Raw genomic sequence first — 20,609 nt, 5'->3', positions numbered from 1 at the left:
CAGATGCTTCAGAGGAGACAGGGCAGGGGTGGCCTATGCGCCCGCCCTTCTGGGCCCACTAGCAGTCAGCAGCTGGAGCCCACTGATTTCAAAGGGGCAGCAATGACCACTCCTACCTGTGCTGCTCCAGCACACCCAGAGGCAGGCACAGTGCCTCTAGCTCCTGACGCTGGTGCAATGCCCAAGACCTACCTCTGCCTCCCAGTGCCTTCTGCAGCCTCACTCCTAGAGCCTGCCACCAGGCCAGGAGTGGGGTCACTGTGGGGACAGCAAGTGTCTAGGACAGAACAAGGGGACAGAGGTTTCTAAGTTTCTTACAATCCCAAGGTACAGCAGAACACAGCTGGCCACGGCAAGTCTCCGTGGTGAGTGTATTTCCAGTTCCACCAAGAAAGCATACCAAGGGGTTGCATGTAGCAGCAAAATAATGGCTCCCCTGTCCCTTAACGGGCCCAGATTTCACCCGTACTACTACGGACAGCACCAGCCTGTAACCACATGGGCTGACTCACCTTGTTGTTGGCCAGGCTCAGATAGCGCAGTTCCGGAAAGGGGGGTGTAAACTTTTGGCTCAAGGTGTTCCTGACACTGGCAGGGGGAGTCCCAGCGTCGGCGAGACATGAACGGTCGTTTCCCTCCATGAAAACATCCTTACAGAAAGAAGGGGAATAGTGTGATAGACAGACACACAGAGCTGCCGCAGGGGGATGTCCAGGACATGGTGACATCTAAATCCAGTCCATTTACCAATTACCATAAAAAATCCACACTCGCTGAAGATCAGCAAAGTACTCATGGAATGAAACTGATTAGGAAAGAGAGAACGCACTAAGCCTAATGGTTAACACCGAGGACTAGGCCTCAGGACTCCTGGGTTCCATCCCTATGTCTGCCATTGACGCACTGCGAGATCTTGGGCAAATCACTTAACCTCTCTGTGCCTCAGTTTCCCCCGTAACAGGCCAGGTGTGTTGCCATTATTATATCTACAAGGTTCACATTGGCCTGGCTCCAGGCAGCACAGCCAGCTGGTACTTTCCCCTGTTGATTGCATGTTATGCTTCAGAATCTAAGTGTTCATTTAAAATAAAGTAAACTCTAACCTTAACCGGATGGACAGAACCCCGGGCCGGCAGCGGGCTGAGCGGGGCTGCATCCCCCAGCTAGCAGGAGCTAGTGGCCAGAACTCCAGACCATCAGCTGGCTGAGCCGCTCAGCCTGCCGTCGGTCTGGGGTTCCTGCTGCCGGGCCCTTGCAAGCGGGGGTCCCGGCCGCCGGCCCCACTCAGCCCAACGGACGGAACCCCAGGCCAGTAGCGGGCTGAGCGGGGCCGCGTCCCTGCCTGGAAGGAGCTGGTGGACAGAACCCCAGGCCAGCAGCGGGCTGAGCCAGTCTGGGGTTCCAGCTGCCGGCCCAGCTCAGCCCGCTGCTGGTCTGAGGTTTTGACTATACGCGATGTTCGCCTTACACGCTGGCTTTAGAACCTAACCCCACGTAAGATGTGACAGTTCTGTACAGCAAAATGGCACACAGCTTTATTTTAAATGTATGCAGCAGATTTAAGAGCTGAAACATTCACAGGTTACATGAAAATTAGCTGCACAAGACTCCAGGCTACGGCAGGCTACTGATCATAAATCATTCAGGCTGCTAAGGCCTTGGCATTCCCAGAAGGGCTTCTAAAGAATAAGGCAGACAGAAGTTAATGCTCCCAAAGAGAAGAACCCGAGGAGGAGAACTTTGGAATGTTCATCCTAGACCATAATCTCATTGGAGATTTTTAAGAGCAGATTGCACAAACACTGTCAGGGATGGTCTAGATAATACTTAGTCCTGCCTTGAGTGCAGGGGACTGGACTAGATGACCTCTCGAGGTCCCTTCCAGTCCTATGATTCTATAAGCCAGCAAACAGTTCTTACCAGCAATGGTGGTTCTCGAGAGGCAGAAGTGAAAACAACCTCTGTAATAAAACACAAACAAATCATGGGCTTCTAAATACAACTGCATGGGACTCTGACGGTCAGCTCTTTGGGGCAGGACCACCTTTTTCTTCTGTTTGTACAGCACCTAACGCAATGGGGTCCTGGTCCATAACAAGGGATCTTGGGTGCTGTGACAATGCAAATGATAAATAAATCATAATGGAGCTGTGTTTTGTGTTGGCCCATCCCATAACTAGGGGAATCGGAAGGGATACATGCAGTGTCAGTCTGAGCCTGGAAGAGACCGTCTTCATGACGAACAAAGCCTCTGGCTGAGTCTGCCAACAACTATAGCAATTAGTACTGCTCAGGGCCTAATGGCAAAACATCCACGGATGTCAAGGGCACAGATCAGGGCCTCAACATACTGAGTGTGTTGGTTGCACTGTAATCCACTGGTGAAATCCTGGCCCAAATGAAGTCAATGGGAGTTTTGCTGTTGCTTTCAGTGAGGCTAGGATTTCACCCCATATAGATGTTTAAGGCCAGAAGTAACTTTGTCTGACCTCATAATGAAAGGCGCTCTCTGAGATACCTGTCTCTCCCCTCCTCCTCCATAACACACACACACACACACACACACACACACACATATTCTCCTCCATGGTATTGCTGTTTGAATCATGGCATGCAGTTTCTGATACATGGCTCTGGAAAGGCTCAGCCACGGATTAAGAAACCTGATCCTTCTCCCACTAAAATCAGTGGCAACGTTCTCATTGATTTCAGCAAGAAGAGGAGCAGGCCTTGACAGCTGGGAATGAAAGGCGGAGCTGTTACCTGTCCTGTCTGGATCTTGGTTGTTTTGTAAAATTAAGTATTCTAGTTGCTCTTTCTCCGTCACCAGCTGGCCTTGCAATCCTGCCCCAGCTTGCAGCGGCTGCTCGTGCTTCTGTCCGAATCTAGACGGAAAGCTGCATGACTCTGCCTTGGTTCCCATCCTTGCCGACTCTGGATGGAGGGAGAACTGGGAATTCTCCATCTGATGCAGGTAAGGGACCTCTGCAATCCCATTCTTGTCCAGGTTTAACTGCTTCAGGCTGATCAGAAGAGGAAGTGACCATGAAGCCTAATGAAAGTTACCATTGCACAATATGCAACAAAGCCGTGTTACTAGCACCTGGAGTGGGAAACTGTCCCTGAGCCTCCGTGGATGCTGTACTTCTCAATAACAATGCAACATAAGCTGCTTCTCCCACAGCTCTTCATCTATGCTGAAATACGCTAAGGTAACAATCACAGGCCCACTCCTGTAAGGTACTGAGAGTCCCTCCCTCCCACAGAAGCCTATGGGAGTTCTCAGCTCACAGGAAAGACTCAGCGTCTTGCAGGATTGGGCTCTGTAGCCTGAGTGACCCCACGTTTGTTCAGTTATTTGAGCTCAGACAGGAAGACAGGCTGGCAGTTGGTTAAATCAGGAGGTGCTGATCCTGGGGTTTGGGTAATTGGGATCCTGCTGTAAGAACAGAACAATGCTTGGTACCTCCATAGCATCTTAAAATCACTGATGAATTTAACGTGTGAGGAAGGTAAGCCTGATATCCCCAACTGACAGAGGGGGAAGCTGAGGCCCAGAGAGATTAACTGAACTGTTCAGGGTCACAAAGAAAATTTGTTGAAGAAACAGAAATAAAATCAAGGGCTCCTGATACCTAATCCCATGTCCCAACCCAATCTGGCCATCCTCCTCTTGTCAGCACTTCACAGACAATATGAAGTCTACCCCAGGAATGTCTGCACTGAGAAAGAACAATAACGTATGGAGCATCTCTTTGTATTTTTTTGCAAGCATTTTGGAACTGGTCTGGAGGTGGTGGTTTGGTCTGAATTCAATCTAGTGATTGTCAGCAATAGGAATCAGAGGAGAACATAAGAACGGCCATACTGGGTCTGCCCGGTATCCCGTCTACTGACAGTGGCTATATTCTAGTCTCAACTCTGCCGCTGACTGCCTGAGTGATCTTGCATGAGACACTTCACTGCTTTGTGACTCAATTTCCCTTCCTGTAAAATGGGGATAACAATGCTTAGCCAACTCCCGGGGCGCTGTGGTGTCTTACTTGTGAATGTTTGCCAAGGGCTTTCAGGTCATTCAGTGTGACAGAAGTGCAGGGTATTATTAGAAAATGCTCTTCTGCCAACTCCCCTTGGCTTGTTCACGTACTCCTCACTGGAGCTGGGAGAGTTTTCAGGTTGATGGCAATTCCGAAAAATTGAAAACAATTATTTCGGGTTGAACCAAAAACATTTTTTCAAATGTGCAGCAAATAAAAAAGTTAGGGGGGAAAAAACTGCTTCGGGTCTAACAGAACATTTCATTTCAAACACTTCCAAACCAAGCCTTTCAATCTTGACCATGGTTTGAGGGGTTTGATTTAAAAAACAAAACAAAACAGAACTAAAGGAAAGTTAGAAACAAAAAGTCATTTTGAAGCAAAAAATCAAAATGTTTCATCTTTAAAATGTCAAAGCAAAACGTTTCCATTTCTTTTGGAGTTTACTTTGGTTGGTTACGATTGAAACAATTTGGCAAAATGGACACAAATTTGTGTCCCAAATCTGTTTTTTTCATTGAAAAAAAAGTTTCTGTGGAAAAATTTCACTCAGCTCTCCTCCTCCCTCCAAGCTTTCCCTCCTGCTCCGCTGCATGCCCCCTACAAGCCCCCTCCCCCTTCAAAACCTTCTCAAATCCTGTTGTTCTAGAACACACAGCATGTGTAAAGACCACACCGCTGTGTTCACGATTCTACTGCAGCAGGTGGCCCCCTCTTGGCAAGGGCTTGGGGCCTGATTCTGCACTGACTGATCTCCTCGACTCAGATGCCTCTAAAATGCAGTGCACACCACCAGTGGGCTGTATGAATAGCTAATACTGATAATACATCAAAGGGACTTTTCCCACTGGCTTCCGTAACTCAGCTAGACTGAAATAACCTACTGGGCCCATCTGAGGCAGTTAAATCCACGGAAGGAAAACGAGAAGAGCAATCTGCTCCAATCCCTCATTTCTGAGCTTTGGGACATGAGCAAAAGCACTTGGCATGATTCTGAATTACGTCCCACCCATTTATTGTAGGGCAGCCAGGGGGACATTGTCACTGTGCGGCTGTTTTCATTGACCTACAGTTCCCAAGATTAAACAAAGTGGAAAGGAAAATACCCTAAATGAGTTACAAAGACTTTTTTTTTTTTTTTTAAATTTCAATGTGTTGCTAAGGGCAGCGAGCAGAGATGGGCAGTGTGCCAAAAGAAGTCAGAAGCATTTGCGGCATGATGGTTTCTTTACCTGCGGAGATTAGCCAGGCTTACAAAGACGCTCGGGTGAGAAAGATAATTGTCATCCAGCAATAAGACTTCTAGAGATGGAAACTTTAAACAACTTGGGTTGTCACTGCAAGTACAAAAGGGATCTCATTAATAAATCAAACAGGTGGAGAGAAGTCAAAAACCCATTTTTCAATGCTGTGCAAGAAACAGATCTTCACTGGTTCAACCAGAGACATGAGCCTTGGTCTTTACACATTACAGGCTCCATTAAGACTCCATTTTTAAATGGTTTGTAAAGGGTTAATAAATTATTAATAGCTGTTCAAGTATGTTATGGGCAAGATTAGGTGGTTCTAAGCATGTTCCTGGCATTTAGGTGCATGAAGCACGTTTCTGGCATGGGTTACATATGTTATAGGTAGTTCTAAGCATGTTACTGGCATGATTTAGAGGTGTTAAGTACATTTCTGGCATGGTTAAGCGATGTTAAAGACGGTTCTAAGCATGTTATTGGCAACAGTCCTTAAGAAGCAGATCCTGCTCCAATAGAAGACAATGGGAGTTTTGACATTGGCATGAAAGCAGCAGGATTGGGCCTAAGGGCCATACTCAGTCAAATTCCCATAGTCAGGATCACTGACTTCAATGGGAGTGCTGTCTGAGCAAGGACTGAAGGCCTGATCCTGGGAGGCGCTGATCACCCTAACTCCCATGACACCTCTGAGGTCAATGGGAGTTGGTGGTGCTTGGTACCCCTAACAATTAGGCCTTCGTCGGAGTCACCCTCACCAGGAGAGCAGTCCCACTGATTTCAATGGCACTGCTCCTGTGGGTAGACCTCACTCACATGAACGAAGGCCTAGGGGGATCGGAATCTAAATCATTATGGTCTGTTACATGAAGTTCTCCCCGTGTGTTTGCTCTTTAAATCCAGCCCTTCATTTTTACATATTTATTCTTTGCTTTTCCTTGTTCTGGACAGTGACATGACTACCTCTCCACCAAACAGGTACAGCATGCACTGCAGCAAGGCACGCTTCCCTCTCACCACCCACTAATGTGCCTCGCCCCCGACCTCAGGGACCCCCTCCGGGGCAAGAGGGGGGTCAGCAGGACGGATTGATTTCAACCACTGGTTTCAATCACAGTTTAAATCAGCAGGCAGAAACCCTGGATTTAAACAACTGATTTTAATTATGTTTTCCATGTGTACGTTTAGGTATTTTCCCAAGGAAAAAGTTCAATCTCACTGGTTGTGATAACCATTATAATATGTTAATTTGATTACTTACAGCTAAATATAACCTTTGCAAACATATTGTACTTTTCTTTTGCTAACGAGCAGGATACACTACGACTGTACATACTCTTTAAGCAATCCTACAGCTCAACATAACATTTATTTACATTTGGAATGTCTCCACTTTTTTATTGTCAGTAGTATTGCCAACCCCAAACATTCAAAAATAATGAGTCAGCCCCCCCACCCCCCCAATCACAAGATTATCTTAAAAATCAAGAGATTTTAAAAATAAAATACAGATTGAGTTCTGGGTTTTGAGCTTTCACTGGGGTTCCATTTTCATTCTCTGCAACCAGGAGGACTAGCAACTTCTTAGCTTTTCAGATGAAAGCTGAGATTCTCATATAATCACCTCTCTCCAAGAGCCCTGGGCTTTAAGTGAGACATCATGAGAGTTGGCAAAAGTGTGCTAGAAAATGGTGAATGATATCTTTCTTATTTACTAGATAATAATTCACTTCTCACTTGTATCAAGCTTCGTTTGGATGAAATTTGAAACTCAATTTCAAATATGCACAAAAACTGCATTTTTCAAGGTTAGGGGCAGAGGGTTAGTAGTTGAATAAATCTATCATATTTTTCCCCACACTTCCCAATTATTGAAATCTACATTAGAAGCTACATTCTGAACAATGTTGGATGACTAATGAATAGACTACAAATATTAAAATAGAAGTATTTCTACTAGATAGAATTTGGAAACTAAAAGTAACTAGGTAAAAGACTTTCTGTGTACACACATATACACACACAGAAAGAGGAAAATACTGACATGTAGAAAAAAGAAGTCTCAACGATCGCTCCTTTGTAAAGGCTGAAAATGATTGTGATACTTAAAGCAGTATAGAATATTGTGCCATATTTATAACGCTTTACCTAAAAAGTTAGTTTTCCACCTGATTGAGTCTATCAAACAGCAGACTAACTTTTTAGTCTAAGTTTATGAGGTGTGCTCAGTACGTTTGTTACATTTATTTACATTTATTTACATGATATGAATAGATTGTAGCAAGTTTAGGCCTTTATGTAGTTTATCATAAATTCCTATTTAAACAGAAAATTGTTAAATGTCTTAGCTTCTAAAAACTAGACTTTAGTAAGGCATTTGATACGGTCTCGCATGATATTCTTATAGATAAACTAGGAAAGTACAATTTAGATGGGGCTACTATAAGGTGGGTGCATAACTGGCTGGATAACCATACTCAGAGAGTAGTTGTTAATGGCTCCCAATCCTGCTGGAAAAGTATAACAAGTGGGGTTCCGCAGGGGTCTGTTTTGGGACCGGTTCTGTTCAATATCTACATCAACGATTTAGATGTTGGCATAGAAAGTACGCTTATTAAGTTTGCGGACGATACCAAACTGGGAGGGATTGCAACTGCTTTGGAGGACAGGGTCAAAATTCAAAATGATCTGGACAAATTGGAGAAATGGTCTGAGGTAAACAGGATGAAGTTCAATAAAGATAAATGCAAAGTGCTCCACTTAGGAAGGAACAATCAGTTTCACACATACAGAATGGGAAGAGACTGTCTAGGAAGGAGTATGGCAGAAAGAGATCTAGGGGTCATAGTAGACCACAAGCTTAATATGAGTCAACAGTGTGATACTATTGCAAAAAAAGCAAACATGATTCTGGGATGCATTAACAGGTGTGTTGTAAACAAGACACGAGAAGTCATTCTTCCGCTTTACTCTGCGCTGATTAGGCCTCAACTGGAGTATTGTGTCCAGTTCTGGGCACTGCATTTCAAGAAAGATGTGGAGAAATTGGAGAGAGTCCAGAGAAGAGCAACAAGAATGATTAAAGGTCTTGAGAACATGATCTATGAAGGAAGGCTGAAGGAATTGGGTTTGTTTAGTTTGGAAAAGAGAAGACTGAGAGGGGACATAATAGCAGTTTTCAGGTATCTAAAAGGGTGTCATCAGGAGGAGGAAGAAAACTTGTTCACCTTAGCCTCCAATGATAGAACAAGAAGCAATGGGCTTAAACTGCAGTAAGGAAGATTTAGGTTGGACATTAGGAAAAAGTTCCTAACTGTCAGGGTAGTTAAACACTGGAATAGATTGCCTAGGGAAGTTGTGGAATCTCCATCTCTGGAGATATTTAAGAGTAGGTTAGATAAATGTCTATTAGGGATGGTCTAGACAGTATTTGGTCCTGCCATGAGGGCAGGGGACTGGACTCGATGACCTCTCGAGGTCCCTTCCAGTCCTAGAGTCTATGAGTCTATGAGACAAGTTAGGTTGATAAAGCTAATGGTGCTGATGTAATATTCTTAGACTTCCATACGGCTTTTGACTTGGTACCACACACCATTTTGATTTAAAAACTAGAACCGTATACAATTAATATGGCACCACATTAAATGGATTACAAACTGGCTGATAGGTCTCAAAATGTGTTCGTAAACAGGCCATTGTCATCGAGCGAGTGTGTGTCCAGTGGAGTCCCACACAAATTGGTTCTAGGCCCCATGCTATTGAACACTGTTATTGATGACCTGGAAGAAAATATAAAATCCTCACTGATGAAAGTTTGCAGAGGACACAAAAATTCAGGGACTGGTAAATAATGAAGAGACAGGTCACTGATTCATCATAATCTGATCTCTTTGTCAACTGGGCGCAAGCAAACATGCATTTTAATACGGCTAAATGTAATGTATACAACCAGGAACAAAGAATGTAGGCCATGCTTACACAATGGGGGACTCTATCCTGGGAAGCAGAGACTCTAAAAAAGATTTGGGGGCATGGTGGATAATAAGCTAAGCATGAGCTCCCAATGTGACATTGTAGCCAAAAGAGCTAATATGATCCTGGGATGCATAAACAGGGGAATCTTGAGTAGGAGCAGAGAGGTTACTTTACCTCTGTATTTGGCACTGGTGCGACTGCTGCTGGAATACTGTGTCCAGTTCTGGTGACCACAATTCAAGAAGGATGCTCATAGATTGGAGAGGGTTCAAAGAAGAGCCATGAGAATTATTAAAGGAATAGAAAACTGTGACTCAAAGATCTCAGTCTATGTAGATGAATAAAGAGAAGGTTAAGGGGTGACTTGATTACCTACATGGGAAACAAATATTTACTAATGGGCTCTCCAATCTAGCAGAGAAAGGTATAACATGCTCCAATGGCTGGAAGTTGAAGCTAGATAAATTCAGACTGGAAATAAGGTGTACATTTTTTAACAGGGAGGGTAATTGGAACAATTTACCAAGGGTTGTGGTGGATTCTCCATCACTGGCAATTTTTAGATCGAGACTGGATGTTTTTCTAAAAGCTCTGCTCTAGGAATTATTGTGGGGAAGCTCTGTGGCCTGTGTTATCAAGGAGGTCAGACTAGATCCCAATGATCCGTTCTGGCCTTGGAAGCCATGAACAGAGGGGGAGAAGGCCCCTGGAGGAGGCTGGAGGAAGTTCTGAGCAGGCGGGTAAGTAGGTGAGTGGTTTGCCGGCTGATGTCCCAAAACTGGAGAAGGCTCAAGGCAGCAGCAGAAGGAGTTGCCTGCTGACTTCCAAGTTGGGGCAAAGGGCTAGATAGAGCTGAAGGCAAGGGAGTATCAGGGGGGCTTACACATTGGAACCAGAGAGGGCTGAGGGCCAGGGGAGCAGTGGAAGGGCCCAGCTGATAGCCTTTCTGAGATGAGAGGTTAATGGAACTAAGGGAATGATGGATGATCCCTTGGTGAGGATGAACTTCCAGCAGGGAGGCTGGGGAAGGGCCTGCTGGGAAAAGCAGAGCTACGCTCCATCTGGAAGGGCTGCAGTAACTCCAGGCAAAAGGACAGGAGAGGACCAAAGAAGAACATGGATGTGATGGAAGATGCCAGAGTGTGGTATATGCTACATTGATGTCCCAGATGCTGTGGGAATTTAAGGACTGGGGATGATAAATAGTCCCTGTTTTGGGAGTTTTCTTACAGATTGTTTGCACTATGGTTTGGTAACAAACCAGTCCCAAGGAGGGGTTTATTGAGCCTGTTGTAGAGTCCGAAGGGGCTCAAGAGGTTAAGTGGGATGGTAATCACAGCATCAGGGTGCCCAGCCACAACGGGGCGCTCAGGGATGAGGGGGGAATTGTTCACAGGGGCAATTATTGCCAGTTATGGAGAAGACTCCTCTGACCACTCCAGACTGGAATGACATCACCAATCCATTTCACACGTAAGAACACCTAGCACTTACCATCAGTACATCCCAAAGCACTTTACAAAGGAGGTCAGTATCATTATCCCCATTTAACAGAGGGGGAACTGAGGCACAGAAAGAGGATGTGACCTGCCCCAATGTCACTCAGCAGCAGAGGTGGGACCAGAACCAAGGTCTCCCAAGTCCCACTCCAGTGCTCTATCCACTAGGCTATCTGCCAGCAACCAAACAGCCAGATGGTAACAACTTGGGGTGATTACCAACCTGGGCTGGATTCAAACCCCAGACATACAGCTGACAGGCTCCTCTTAAGAGGTGGGGAGGACCTTTGACTTCAATGGGAGTTTAAGTGCTCGGAACTTCCCAGGAGACACCCAACAGTTTGGAGGGTTGGGCCCTTTAAGTTACAGAGGAAGGAGCTGACACAGGAGGAGCTCTTGGCGTGCACAGATAAGATTCTGCAATACAAAGGTTCCCGGATTGGCCCTCTGCCTCTGCTCTGGGACATGAGACAACAGCTGGGCATGAAGTGGTAGGGGAGAGGGATGGAGCAGGGCCTAGATTTCTAGGGGAGGCAGCTGTTAAAAAAAAACCCCAACTCCTGGATGTTGAGGTGGATAGGAGGTTCTTCTGCCACCCTGATCACGGGACAGGTGGTGCCATGGTCCCCATGGAGCTGGAGTCAATGAGACTGATCACACGCTTATAGCTAAGCACATGCTTAAGTGCTTTCCTGAACTGTATGCAGAGTGTTCAGCACCCTGTGTGCAAGCCTTTAGTAAGGGGGGCTCTGTCCTGCCCAGTCACCCATGGGAATAGGGTGACTAGATGGCAAGTGTGAAAGATCAGGACAGGGAGTGGAGGGTAATAGGCACCTATATTAAAAAATTACTGAATAGTGAGACTTTCCCTATAAAATTGGGACATCTGGTCACCCTGCATGGGAGGGGGAGGGGAATATTTGGTCTCATGGGCATCCGTTGCCAGTGGAGCTCCATTTCAGAGCTGACCGACAGAGAGAAGTCTGCAGCTCCCACAGCTCTTCCTCAGCTAACTGACTGAGCTGGATTTTCCATGATAAACCTGTGTGCTTTTGAAATCTAACCTGCTGGCCAACTCCATATTTCCTGGGAGGACAGGGGGGTCACACTCACTCTGCCATCAGCCAGGAGGCTCTTTCACCAATGGATTTTCTTTTACCCAGAAATAAAAAAAACAGGTTTCAGTTTTCAAGGTAAGAAGTGATCACTGTCGAGACAAGCTCAATCCTTGGCCTGGCAGCCATGACAACAGCCGTCCAACAGTCATGTTAACGTAACCTGCTACATGATCCTCACCTTACCCACAACAGCATGTCTTTTAAACAGCACAGTGCCATGGTTACATTTCAGAAAGACTGATAATGCACAGAGAGTCTGTCTTTTTATTCAGATCAAATGACTAACGCTTCACGATTCTCCCTCTTTCTGGACTTACTTCTCTGAGACTGCCAGGTCAGAAGGAAGAGATCTAAGTCCATTGGCCGTTAGGTGAAGAACCTTAAGTTGAGACAAAACTCCCAATGTCCGAACATCCTCAGAAGACAAATTGTTATACGAAAGATCCAGTATCTAGGGGAAATGTAAAAGAAATTCCCAATGTAGCAAAAAACAAACACATTGGCCTCTGCCGGAACTATTTATGGTTTCCTAGATATACAGGATATTAATAAATAATAATAAGTAATATTCAGTGAGGCCCGATCCTATGAGGCGATGGTGACACTTAATTTCCACTGACTTCAGTTGGGGTGGGGGATGCTCAGCCATGCAGGAAGAGCTCAGCATTGAGCCGTTGCTCAGATGCATCTGATACCTGTGACAACAGTTCAGGTGCGAGCAAGCAAATAGAAATTGTCAGGGAAGTGACTGAAAAAGGAAGATTTTGTGACAGAAGAGTTTTTGAGTCACTATTAGTAGAAATATTTTGATAATTCCTTGCACTTCTGATGCACCTTCCCCTTCTCAAAGCACTTTCAAAATGATTCTGAGTGTGTGAAGTTTAAGCCTAGCTTGGCTTGCAAACGGAAGCGGTCTCGGGGGATTGGGAAACTGAGGCACAGAGCGGTTCCTTGACTCGCCCAAGGTCACACAGTATACCTCTGACAGGGCCAGGAATAAAACCTAGTCTCCTTGCTCCCAGTCCTGTGCTCTAAACACTATACCGTGCTCCTTCCTCTAATCACGAACATACTTGGTTTAGAAGAACAACTCTAAAGAATGTACGTGTGCGGCTTTAGTTAGACACTGAAAAATTGTATCTAAAAATGACCTTTTCCCATAAAAGTATCAGAAAAATCTTTTCAATGATCATTATTCACAGTATCTGAATAAAAGATGCCCAAATATAGCCAGCCTGGGAATAAAAGCAATTCTGAAGGCATCACCGTCTCATCCCACTGATCTCCAACATAGGTATCCCATGTGAAATACTGAGTAACAACCAGCCTATAGGTACATTCTCTCTTGTCACCAATGGAGTACGTGAATCACATCTGTGCCCAAGGTGGAGATAAAAATCTCCTTATTGAATTCCTCATTGTATTTTCTGCCCCCATCTTCACCATTTTGCTCAGGTTTCCTTTACAATATCCACAGTGAAATCTAAATACCCTGTTAAATAATGTTAATAACAAACATTGAGTAATGTTACACCTTGCTATGACAACTCTAAATGTGGGAGGGTAGAAGATGAGTTTGGTTTCCACCTTCCCTCTGATCTTACTTCCAAGTGCAGAAAGTCTCCAGCGCTGATTTTAAGATTTCTTAGTCCATTCAAGGAAAGTTCTAGCTCCCTTAGCCCAGAAAACTTACGAAATGCTTCTAAATGAATAAAAAGAGAAAAAAGTCGTATGAGAAATTTGTGCTGAAAGAACAATTGACATCTTGCTGTGGAACCAGCCAAGGTGCCCAGCTGGCAGGAGAGGGTAGGACCATGTTTTTCTAGGAGAGAAAAACAAATCAGATTTTATTTCTAATGACCATTTATATGGTTTTGTTTTGAAATTCTAGCCTTTGAAAAAAAAGAAAAAGAGACCTAACAGAGTGAGGGGCCCAGCTCTCACTGAAAGTCAGCGGAAAATGGACAGCTAACTCTGTCATGCTGCCTTCAAAATCTCTTATAAGTGAATTTAGTGTTGGTGAAAAGCACTGGCCTCTAAATCCTGAGACGTGGGCAGAACCCACGCAGCAATAGAAGGCCCACCCCCTCAGATGAGTGACGGGGCAGCACTTAGGGCTTAACTGAATATGGGGGACAAAAAAATGAACAAACACGGATGGGGTGTCAGAGGTACAACATGAGGGAACCACAAGGAGACACCAAACACAGAATCCTGCTTGACAACCCTGGAAACCAAAGTCCCCTGTTTATAGAAACATCAGGTGCATCATGGGTACTGGCAGTTGTCATAAACAGATAGTTAAGGGTTAATGCCTCTTTTACCTGTAAAGAGTTAAGAAGCTCAGTAAACCTGGCTGACACCTGACCAGAGGACCAATGGAGGGACAAGATACTTTCAGATCTTGGTGGAGGGAAGTCTTTGTTTGTGCTCTTTGTTTTGGGGGTTGTTCGCTCTTGGGACTAAGAGGGACCAGATGTCAATCCAGGCTCTCCAAATCTTTCTGAATCAGTCTCTCATGTTTCAAACTTGTAAGTAACAGCCAGGCAAGGCGTGTTAGTCTTGTTTTTGTTTTCTCAACTTGTAAATGTTCCTTTTTGCTGAGAGGATTTAACCTGTTTGCTGTAACTTTGAACCTAAGGCTAAAGAGGGTTCCTCTGGGCTATATGAACCTGATTACCCTGTAAAGTATTTTCCACCCTGATTTTACAGAGATGATTTTTACCTTTCTTTCTTTAATTAAAAGCTCTCTTTTTAAGAACCTGATTGATTTTTCCCTGTTTTAAGATCCAAGGGGATTGGATCTGGACTCAGCAGGAATTGGTGGGGGAAAGGAGCGGGGGGATGGTTAAATTCTCCTTGTGTTAAGAGCCAAGGGGTTGGATCAATGTTCATCAGGAACTTGGTAAAAAAAGTCTCTCAAGGCTGCCCATGGAGGAGAAGGTTTTGGGGGGACAGGAAGTGTTCCAGACACTGAAATTTCTGGATGGTGGCAGTGTTACCAGATCTAAGCAGCTAGTAATTAAGCTTAGACGTGTCCATGCAGGTCCCCACATCTGTACCCTAAAGTTCAGAGTGGGGGAGGAACCTTGACATGGTGAGCAGCGGTGTGGGATTTTTTTAGGAACCAAAAACCAGTAGGATTTTTCTCCTTTCTAGCTGCTTAGAAAGCAGCCTGAAGGCAGAGGTGTTCAGTTTTTTTAACAAGGGTCTTTGTTAAGAGGAGGCTTCAAGCTGTGAGCAAGCAGCCAGCAAAAGGAATTTACAAGCTGAATTGTTTTCTTTCTTTCTACCTCTCGGGTATAGCTAGTTAGAAAGTCTCTGTTAACCAAGCAGCCCTGAGCTGAGTGCATCACAGTTTCAGTGAAATGCAGAGGGGTGTGGCCAGCACAAGGAAGCAGGAAAATGAGTACCAGTGGAGCAACTAACAAACTAGAGCTGGCTAGGCTGCAAGCAACAGAGAAAGACAACAAACATAAGAGATGGATGGAACTAAAACAATTAGAAATTAATGCAGAAATAGTCAGGGAAGAAGCGGCCCACAAGAGAGCTATGGAGATGAAACAAAAAGAGATGGAGGAGAAGGAAAAAGAGAAAGAGAAGAGAAAGCCAAAGAGGCTGACCACCGGAGGGCTATGGAGATCCAGAGGGAGGCCCACCAGCAGGCCCTGGAATTAGCAAGGGCTAAGCAGGATGTACCAGCCAACCCTAACAACCCTTCTCCAGGTACGGCTTTCCATCCCAGAAAATTCCCCACCTACAAGGCAGGTAGGTGATGATACTGAGGCCTTCTTAGAAAATTTCAGAAGGACCTGCATTGGGTACAGCATTCCTACAGACCAGTACATGATAGAGCTGAGGCCACAGCTCAGTGGACCCTTAGCAGAGGTGGCGGCTGAAATGCCTAAGGAGAACATGAACAATTATAATCTTTTTCAAACCAAGGCCAGAATCAGAATGGGGCTAACACCTGAGCATGCCCGTCGGCGGTTCAGAGCCCTAAGGTGGAAGCCAGATGTGTCATTTACCCAACACGCCTACCACCTTGGAAAGAATTGGGATGCCTGGATATCAGGAGCAAGTGCTAACTCTCTGGAAGAGCTGTCCTTACTAATGCAAATGGAGCAGTTCTTAGAGGGTGTACCTGAGGAAATAGAAAGGTACATCCTAGATGGGAAGCTCAAAACTGTAACGGAGGCAGGGGAGATTGGAGCCAGATGGGTGAAAGTGGCAGAATAGAAAAAAACTACTAGCAAGGGGAGCGAATATCACAGGGGGCAAACCAAAAATAAACCCTATCACCGGGGGCAACCCAAGACCCCACCTACAACCCAAGGAAAGCCACAGACACCCTATTGTCCCACCTCACCAGTCTCCAGCAGCCCACCTCGACTCAATGACCAGTCAGCTGGGCGATGTTTTAAATGTAATGAACTGGAACATATAAAGGCCCACTGCCCCAAGAACCCCAACCGATTACAGTTCATTACACCACAATCACACCAATGATCCCCAGGCACAGATGCCTCTCAAATACCCTCGGAGCGAAGGGAAACCTTAAGAGTGGGCAGAAAGAAGGTTATCGCATGGAGAGACACGAGGGCACAAGTGTCAGCTATCCACCAATCCTTCGTGGACCCCAAATTCATCAACCAAGAGACCCAAGTGACAATTCACCCATTCATGTCAAAATCTGTAAACTTGCCTACAGCTGAATTGCCTGTCCAGTACAAGGACTGGTCAGGAATGTGGACTTTTGCAGTCTATGACAATTATCCCATCCCCATGCTACTGGGGGAAGACTTGGCCAACTATGTGAAGCTGGCCAAGAGGGTGGGAATGGTCACACGCAGCCAGGCCAAGCAAACTTCCACACACATCCCTGTTCCTGAGCCGTCCACAAGGGCCCCGTCTGTGTTACCAGAGACCCAGACAGAGGTGGTGGAACCGAATCCCCTGCCAACGACTGCAACAGCCATAGTGCATCCAGTCCCAGAACCGGAACTGGAAAAGCAACAGGCACCAGAACCGTTGCCAGCACTGACTCCAGCGCTTGCAAACCCATCTACAACTCCAATGCCAGAGGGAGCCAGCCGGCCTGACCTGGCTGAAGCAGCAGACAACCCTACCCAAGAAGCTCAGCCAGAGCCTGAAATATCCCATAGTGCACCAGTGGAGAGCGGTTCACAATCAACAAAAACAACCTCATCATCTACATTGCTTCCACAGGAACCAAGCCCAAGTCCACAGTCTACGGAGGAGCTGATGTCTCCAGCATCAAGGAAACAGTTCCAGGCTGAGCAGGAAGCAGATGACAGCCTTCAGAAAGCTTGGGTGGCAGCACGGAGCACCCAACTGCCTCTCAGTTCTTCCAACTGATCTCGGTTTGTTGTAGAACAAGGACTTTTATACAAGGAGACTCTTTCTGGTGGACACCAGGAAGACTGGTGTCCTCAAAGACAGTTGGTAGTTCCAACTAAATACCGGGTAAAGCTCTTGAGCCTAGCTCATGATCATTCCAGTGGCCATTCTGGGGTGAATAGAACCAAAGACCATTTGGGGAAGTCCTTCCACTGGAGGGAATGGGCAAGGACGTTGCTAATTATGACCAGTCTTGTGAGGTGTGCCAACGAGTGGGAAAGCCCCAAGACCAGGTCAAGACCCCTCTCCAGCCACTCCTCATAATTGAGATCCCATTTCAGCGAGTAGCTGTAGATATTCTGGGTCCTTTCCCAGAAAAGATCCCCAGAGAAAAGCAGTACATACTGACTTTCATGGACTTTGCTACCCAATGGCCGGAAGCGGTAGCTCTAAGCAACACCAGGGCTAAAACTGTGTGCCAGGCCTTAGCAGACATTTTTCCCAGGGTAGGTTGGCCCTCCGACATCCTTACAGATTCAGGAACTAATTTCCTGGCAGGAACCATGAAAAATCTGTGGGAAGCTCATGGGGTGAATCACTTGGTTGCCACCCCTTACCACCATCAAACCAATGGCCTGGTGGAGAGGTTTAATGGAACTTTGGGGGCCATGATACGTAAATTCGTAAATGAACACTCCAATGATTGGGACCTAGTGTTGCAGCAGTTGCTTTTTGCCTACAGGGCTATACCATATCCCTGTTTGGGGTTTTCACCATTCGAACTTGTGTATGGCCATGAGGTTAAGGGGTCATTACAGTTGGTGAAGCAGCAATGGGAGGGGTTTACGCCTTCTTCAGGAACTAACATTCTAGACTTTGTGAGCAACCTACAAAGCACCCTCCAACACTCTTTAGCCCTTGCTAAGGAAAACCTAAAGGATGCTCAGGAAAAGCAAAAGGCCTGGTATAACAAACATACCAAAGAGTGTTCCTTCAAAGTAGGGGACCAGGTTATGGTCTTAAAGGCGCTACAGGCCCATAAGATGGAAGCATCATGGGAAGGGCCATTCACGGTCCAAGAGCGCCTGGGAGCTGTCAACTATCTCATAGCATTCCCCACCTCCACCCTAAAGTGTACCATGTTAATTCTCTAAAGCCCTTTTATTCCAGAGACTTAAAGATTTGTCAGTTTACAGCCCAGGGAGGAGATGACGCTGAGTGGCCTGAAGGTGTCTACTACGACGGAAAAAGTGACGGTGGCGTGGAAGAGGTGAACCTCTCCGCGACCCTTGGTCATCTGCAGTGACAGCAGATCAAGGAGCTGTGCACTAGCTTTGCGCCAATGTTCTCAGCCACCCCAGGGCGGACCGAACGGGCATACCACTCCATTGACACAGGTAATGCTCATCCAATTAGAACCCCACCCTACCGGGTGTCTCCTCATGCCCAAGCTGCTAAAGAACGGGAGATCCAAAGCATGCTACAGATGGGTATAATCTGCCCCTCTAACAGTGCATGGGCATCTCCAATCATTCTAGTTCCCAAACCAGATGGTGAAATACTTTTGCTTTTGCGTGGACTACCATAAGCTAAATGCTGTAACTCGTCCCGACAAACTATCCAATGCCACGCACTGATGAGCTATTGGAGAAACTGGGATGTGCCCAGTTCATCTCTACATTAGACTTAACCAAGGGGTACTGGCAAATACCGCTAGATGAACCCACCAAAGAAAGGTCAGCCTTCATCACCCATGCAGGGGTGTATGAATTTAATGTGCTTCCTTTCGGGCTGCGAAATGCACCCGCCACCTTCCAAAGACCTGTAGATGGTCTCGTAGCAGGACTGGGAGAATCTGCAGTTGCCTGCCTCGATGATGTGGCCATTTCTTCTGATTCATGGGCAGAACACCTGGAAAAAGTCTTTGAGCGCATCAGGCAGGCAAGACTAACTGTTAAGGCTAAAAAGTGTCAAATAGGCCAAAACAGAGTGACTTACCTTAGACACCAGGTGGGTCAAGGAACGATAAATCCCCTACAGGCCAAGGTGGATACTATCCAAAAGTGGCCTGTCCCAAAGTCAAAGAAACAGGTCCAATCCTTCTTAGGCTTGGCCAGATATTACAGGTGATTTGTACCAAACTACAGCCAAATCGCTGCCCCACTGACCGACCTGCCCAGAAAGACACAGCCAAATGCAGTTAAGTGGACTGATGAGTGTCAGAAGGCCTTTAACCAGCTTAAGGCAACACACGACTGACCCTGTGCTAAGGGCCTCAGACTTTAACAAACCATTCCCAGTAACCACAGATGCGTCTGAGCGTGGTGTAGGAGCAGTTTTAATGCAGGAAGGACCGGATCAAGAATTTCATCCTGTCGTGTTTCTCAGCAAGAAACTGTCTGAGAGGGAAAGCCACTGGTCAACCAATGAAAAAGAATGCTACACCACTGTGTATGCCTGGAAAAGCTACGCTCATACATTTGAGGATAGCAGTTCCAGCTACAAACCAACCATGCTGCGCTAAAGTGGCTTCATACTGCCAAGAGAAACAACAAAAAACTTCTTCGATGGAGTTTAGCTCTCCAAGATTTTGATTTCAAAATTCAACACATTTCAGAAGCTTCTAACAAAGTAACTGATGCACTCTCCCGTGAAAGTTTCCCAGAATCAACTGGTTAAAAATTGTCCTTGAAATGTGAAAAATCTTGTAGTTTTACATAATTAGTAGTATATGTAAGGGTGCATGTGTTTTATTAATCTGTTTATTCTAATGTTCTAGGAAGAAATCACCGCCAGTGTGGTTCCACACTGTCTGAGATTTGGGGGGCATGTCATAAACAGATAGCTAAGGGTTAATGTCTCTTTTACCTGTAAAGGGTTAAGAAGCTCAGTAAACCTGACTGACACCTGACCAGAGGACCAATGGGGGGACAAGATACTTTCAAATCTTGGTGGAGGGAAGTCTTTGTTTGTGCTCTTTGTTTTGGGGGTTGTTCGCTCTTGGAACTAAGAGGGACCAGACGTCAATCCAGGCTCTCCAAATCTTTCTGAATCAGTCTCTCATGTTTCAAACTTGTAAGTAACAGCCACGCAAGGCGTGTTAGTCTTATTTTTGTTTTCTCAACTTGTAAATGTTCCTTTTTGCTGAGAGGATTTTACCTCTGTTTGCTGTAACTTTGAACCTAAGGCTAGAGGGGGTTCCTCTGGGCTATATGAATCTGATTACCCTGTAAAGTATTTTCCATCCTGATTTTACAGAGATGATTTTTACCTTTCTTTCTTTAATTAAAAGCTCTCTTTTTAAGAACCTGATTGATTTTTCCCTGTGTTAAGATCCAAGGGGATTGGATCTGGACTCACCAGGAATTGGTGGGG

The 20,609-nt window shown here is 45.7% G+C and overlaps 1 protein-coding gene across 3 annotated transcripts in view; it reads right to left on the bottom strand.

Annotated features, from left to right (window-relative positions):
- XRRA1 (X-ray radiation resistance associated 1) overlaps positions 1-20,609 on the bottom strand; it is a 55,655-nt gene that overhangs the window by 12,479 nt on the left and 22,567 nt on the right. For 2 of the 3 annotated variants that reach the window (XM_050930355.1, XM_050930363.1), the window contains exons 6-11: positions 13,478-13,575; positions 12,191-12,324; positions 5,270-5,374; positions 2,764-3,023; positions 1,921-1,961; positions 513-650 (exon numbers count right to left, since the gene is read on the bottom strand). In XM_050930355.1, coding sequence (XP_050786312.1) covers positions 513-650; positions 1,921-1,961; positions 2,764-3,023; positions 5,270-5,374; positions 12,191-12,324; positions 13,478-13,575 — 776 coding nt within the window. The remainder of the gene's footprint in view (positions 1-512; positions 651-1,920; positions 1,962-2,763; positions 3,024-5,269; positions 5,375-12,190; positions 12,325-13,477; positions 13,576-20,609) is intronic. The other variant, XM_050930374.1, reaches the window with a different exon arrangement.

Source organism: Gopherus flavomarginatus, chromosome 1, assembly GCF_025201925.1.
Source record: "Gopherus flavomarginatus isolate rGopFla2 chromosome 1, rGopFla2.mat.asm, whole genome shotgun sequence".
Taxonomy (NCBI): Eukaryota; Metazoa; Chordata; order Testudines; family Testudinidae; genus Gopherus; species Gopherus flavomarginatus.
The sequence above is the reverse complement of the archived record's forward strand: the minus strand, read 5'-3'. Positions and strand labels throughout refer to the sequence as shown.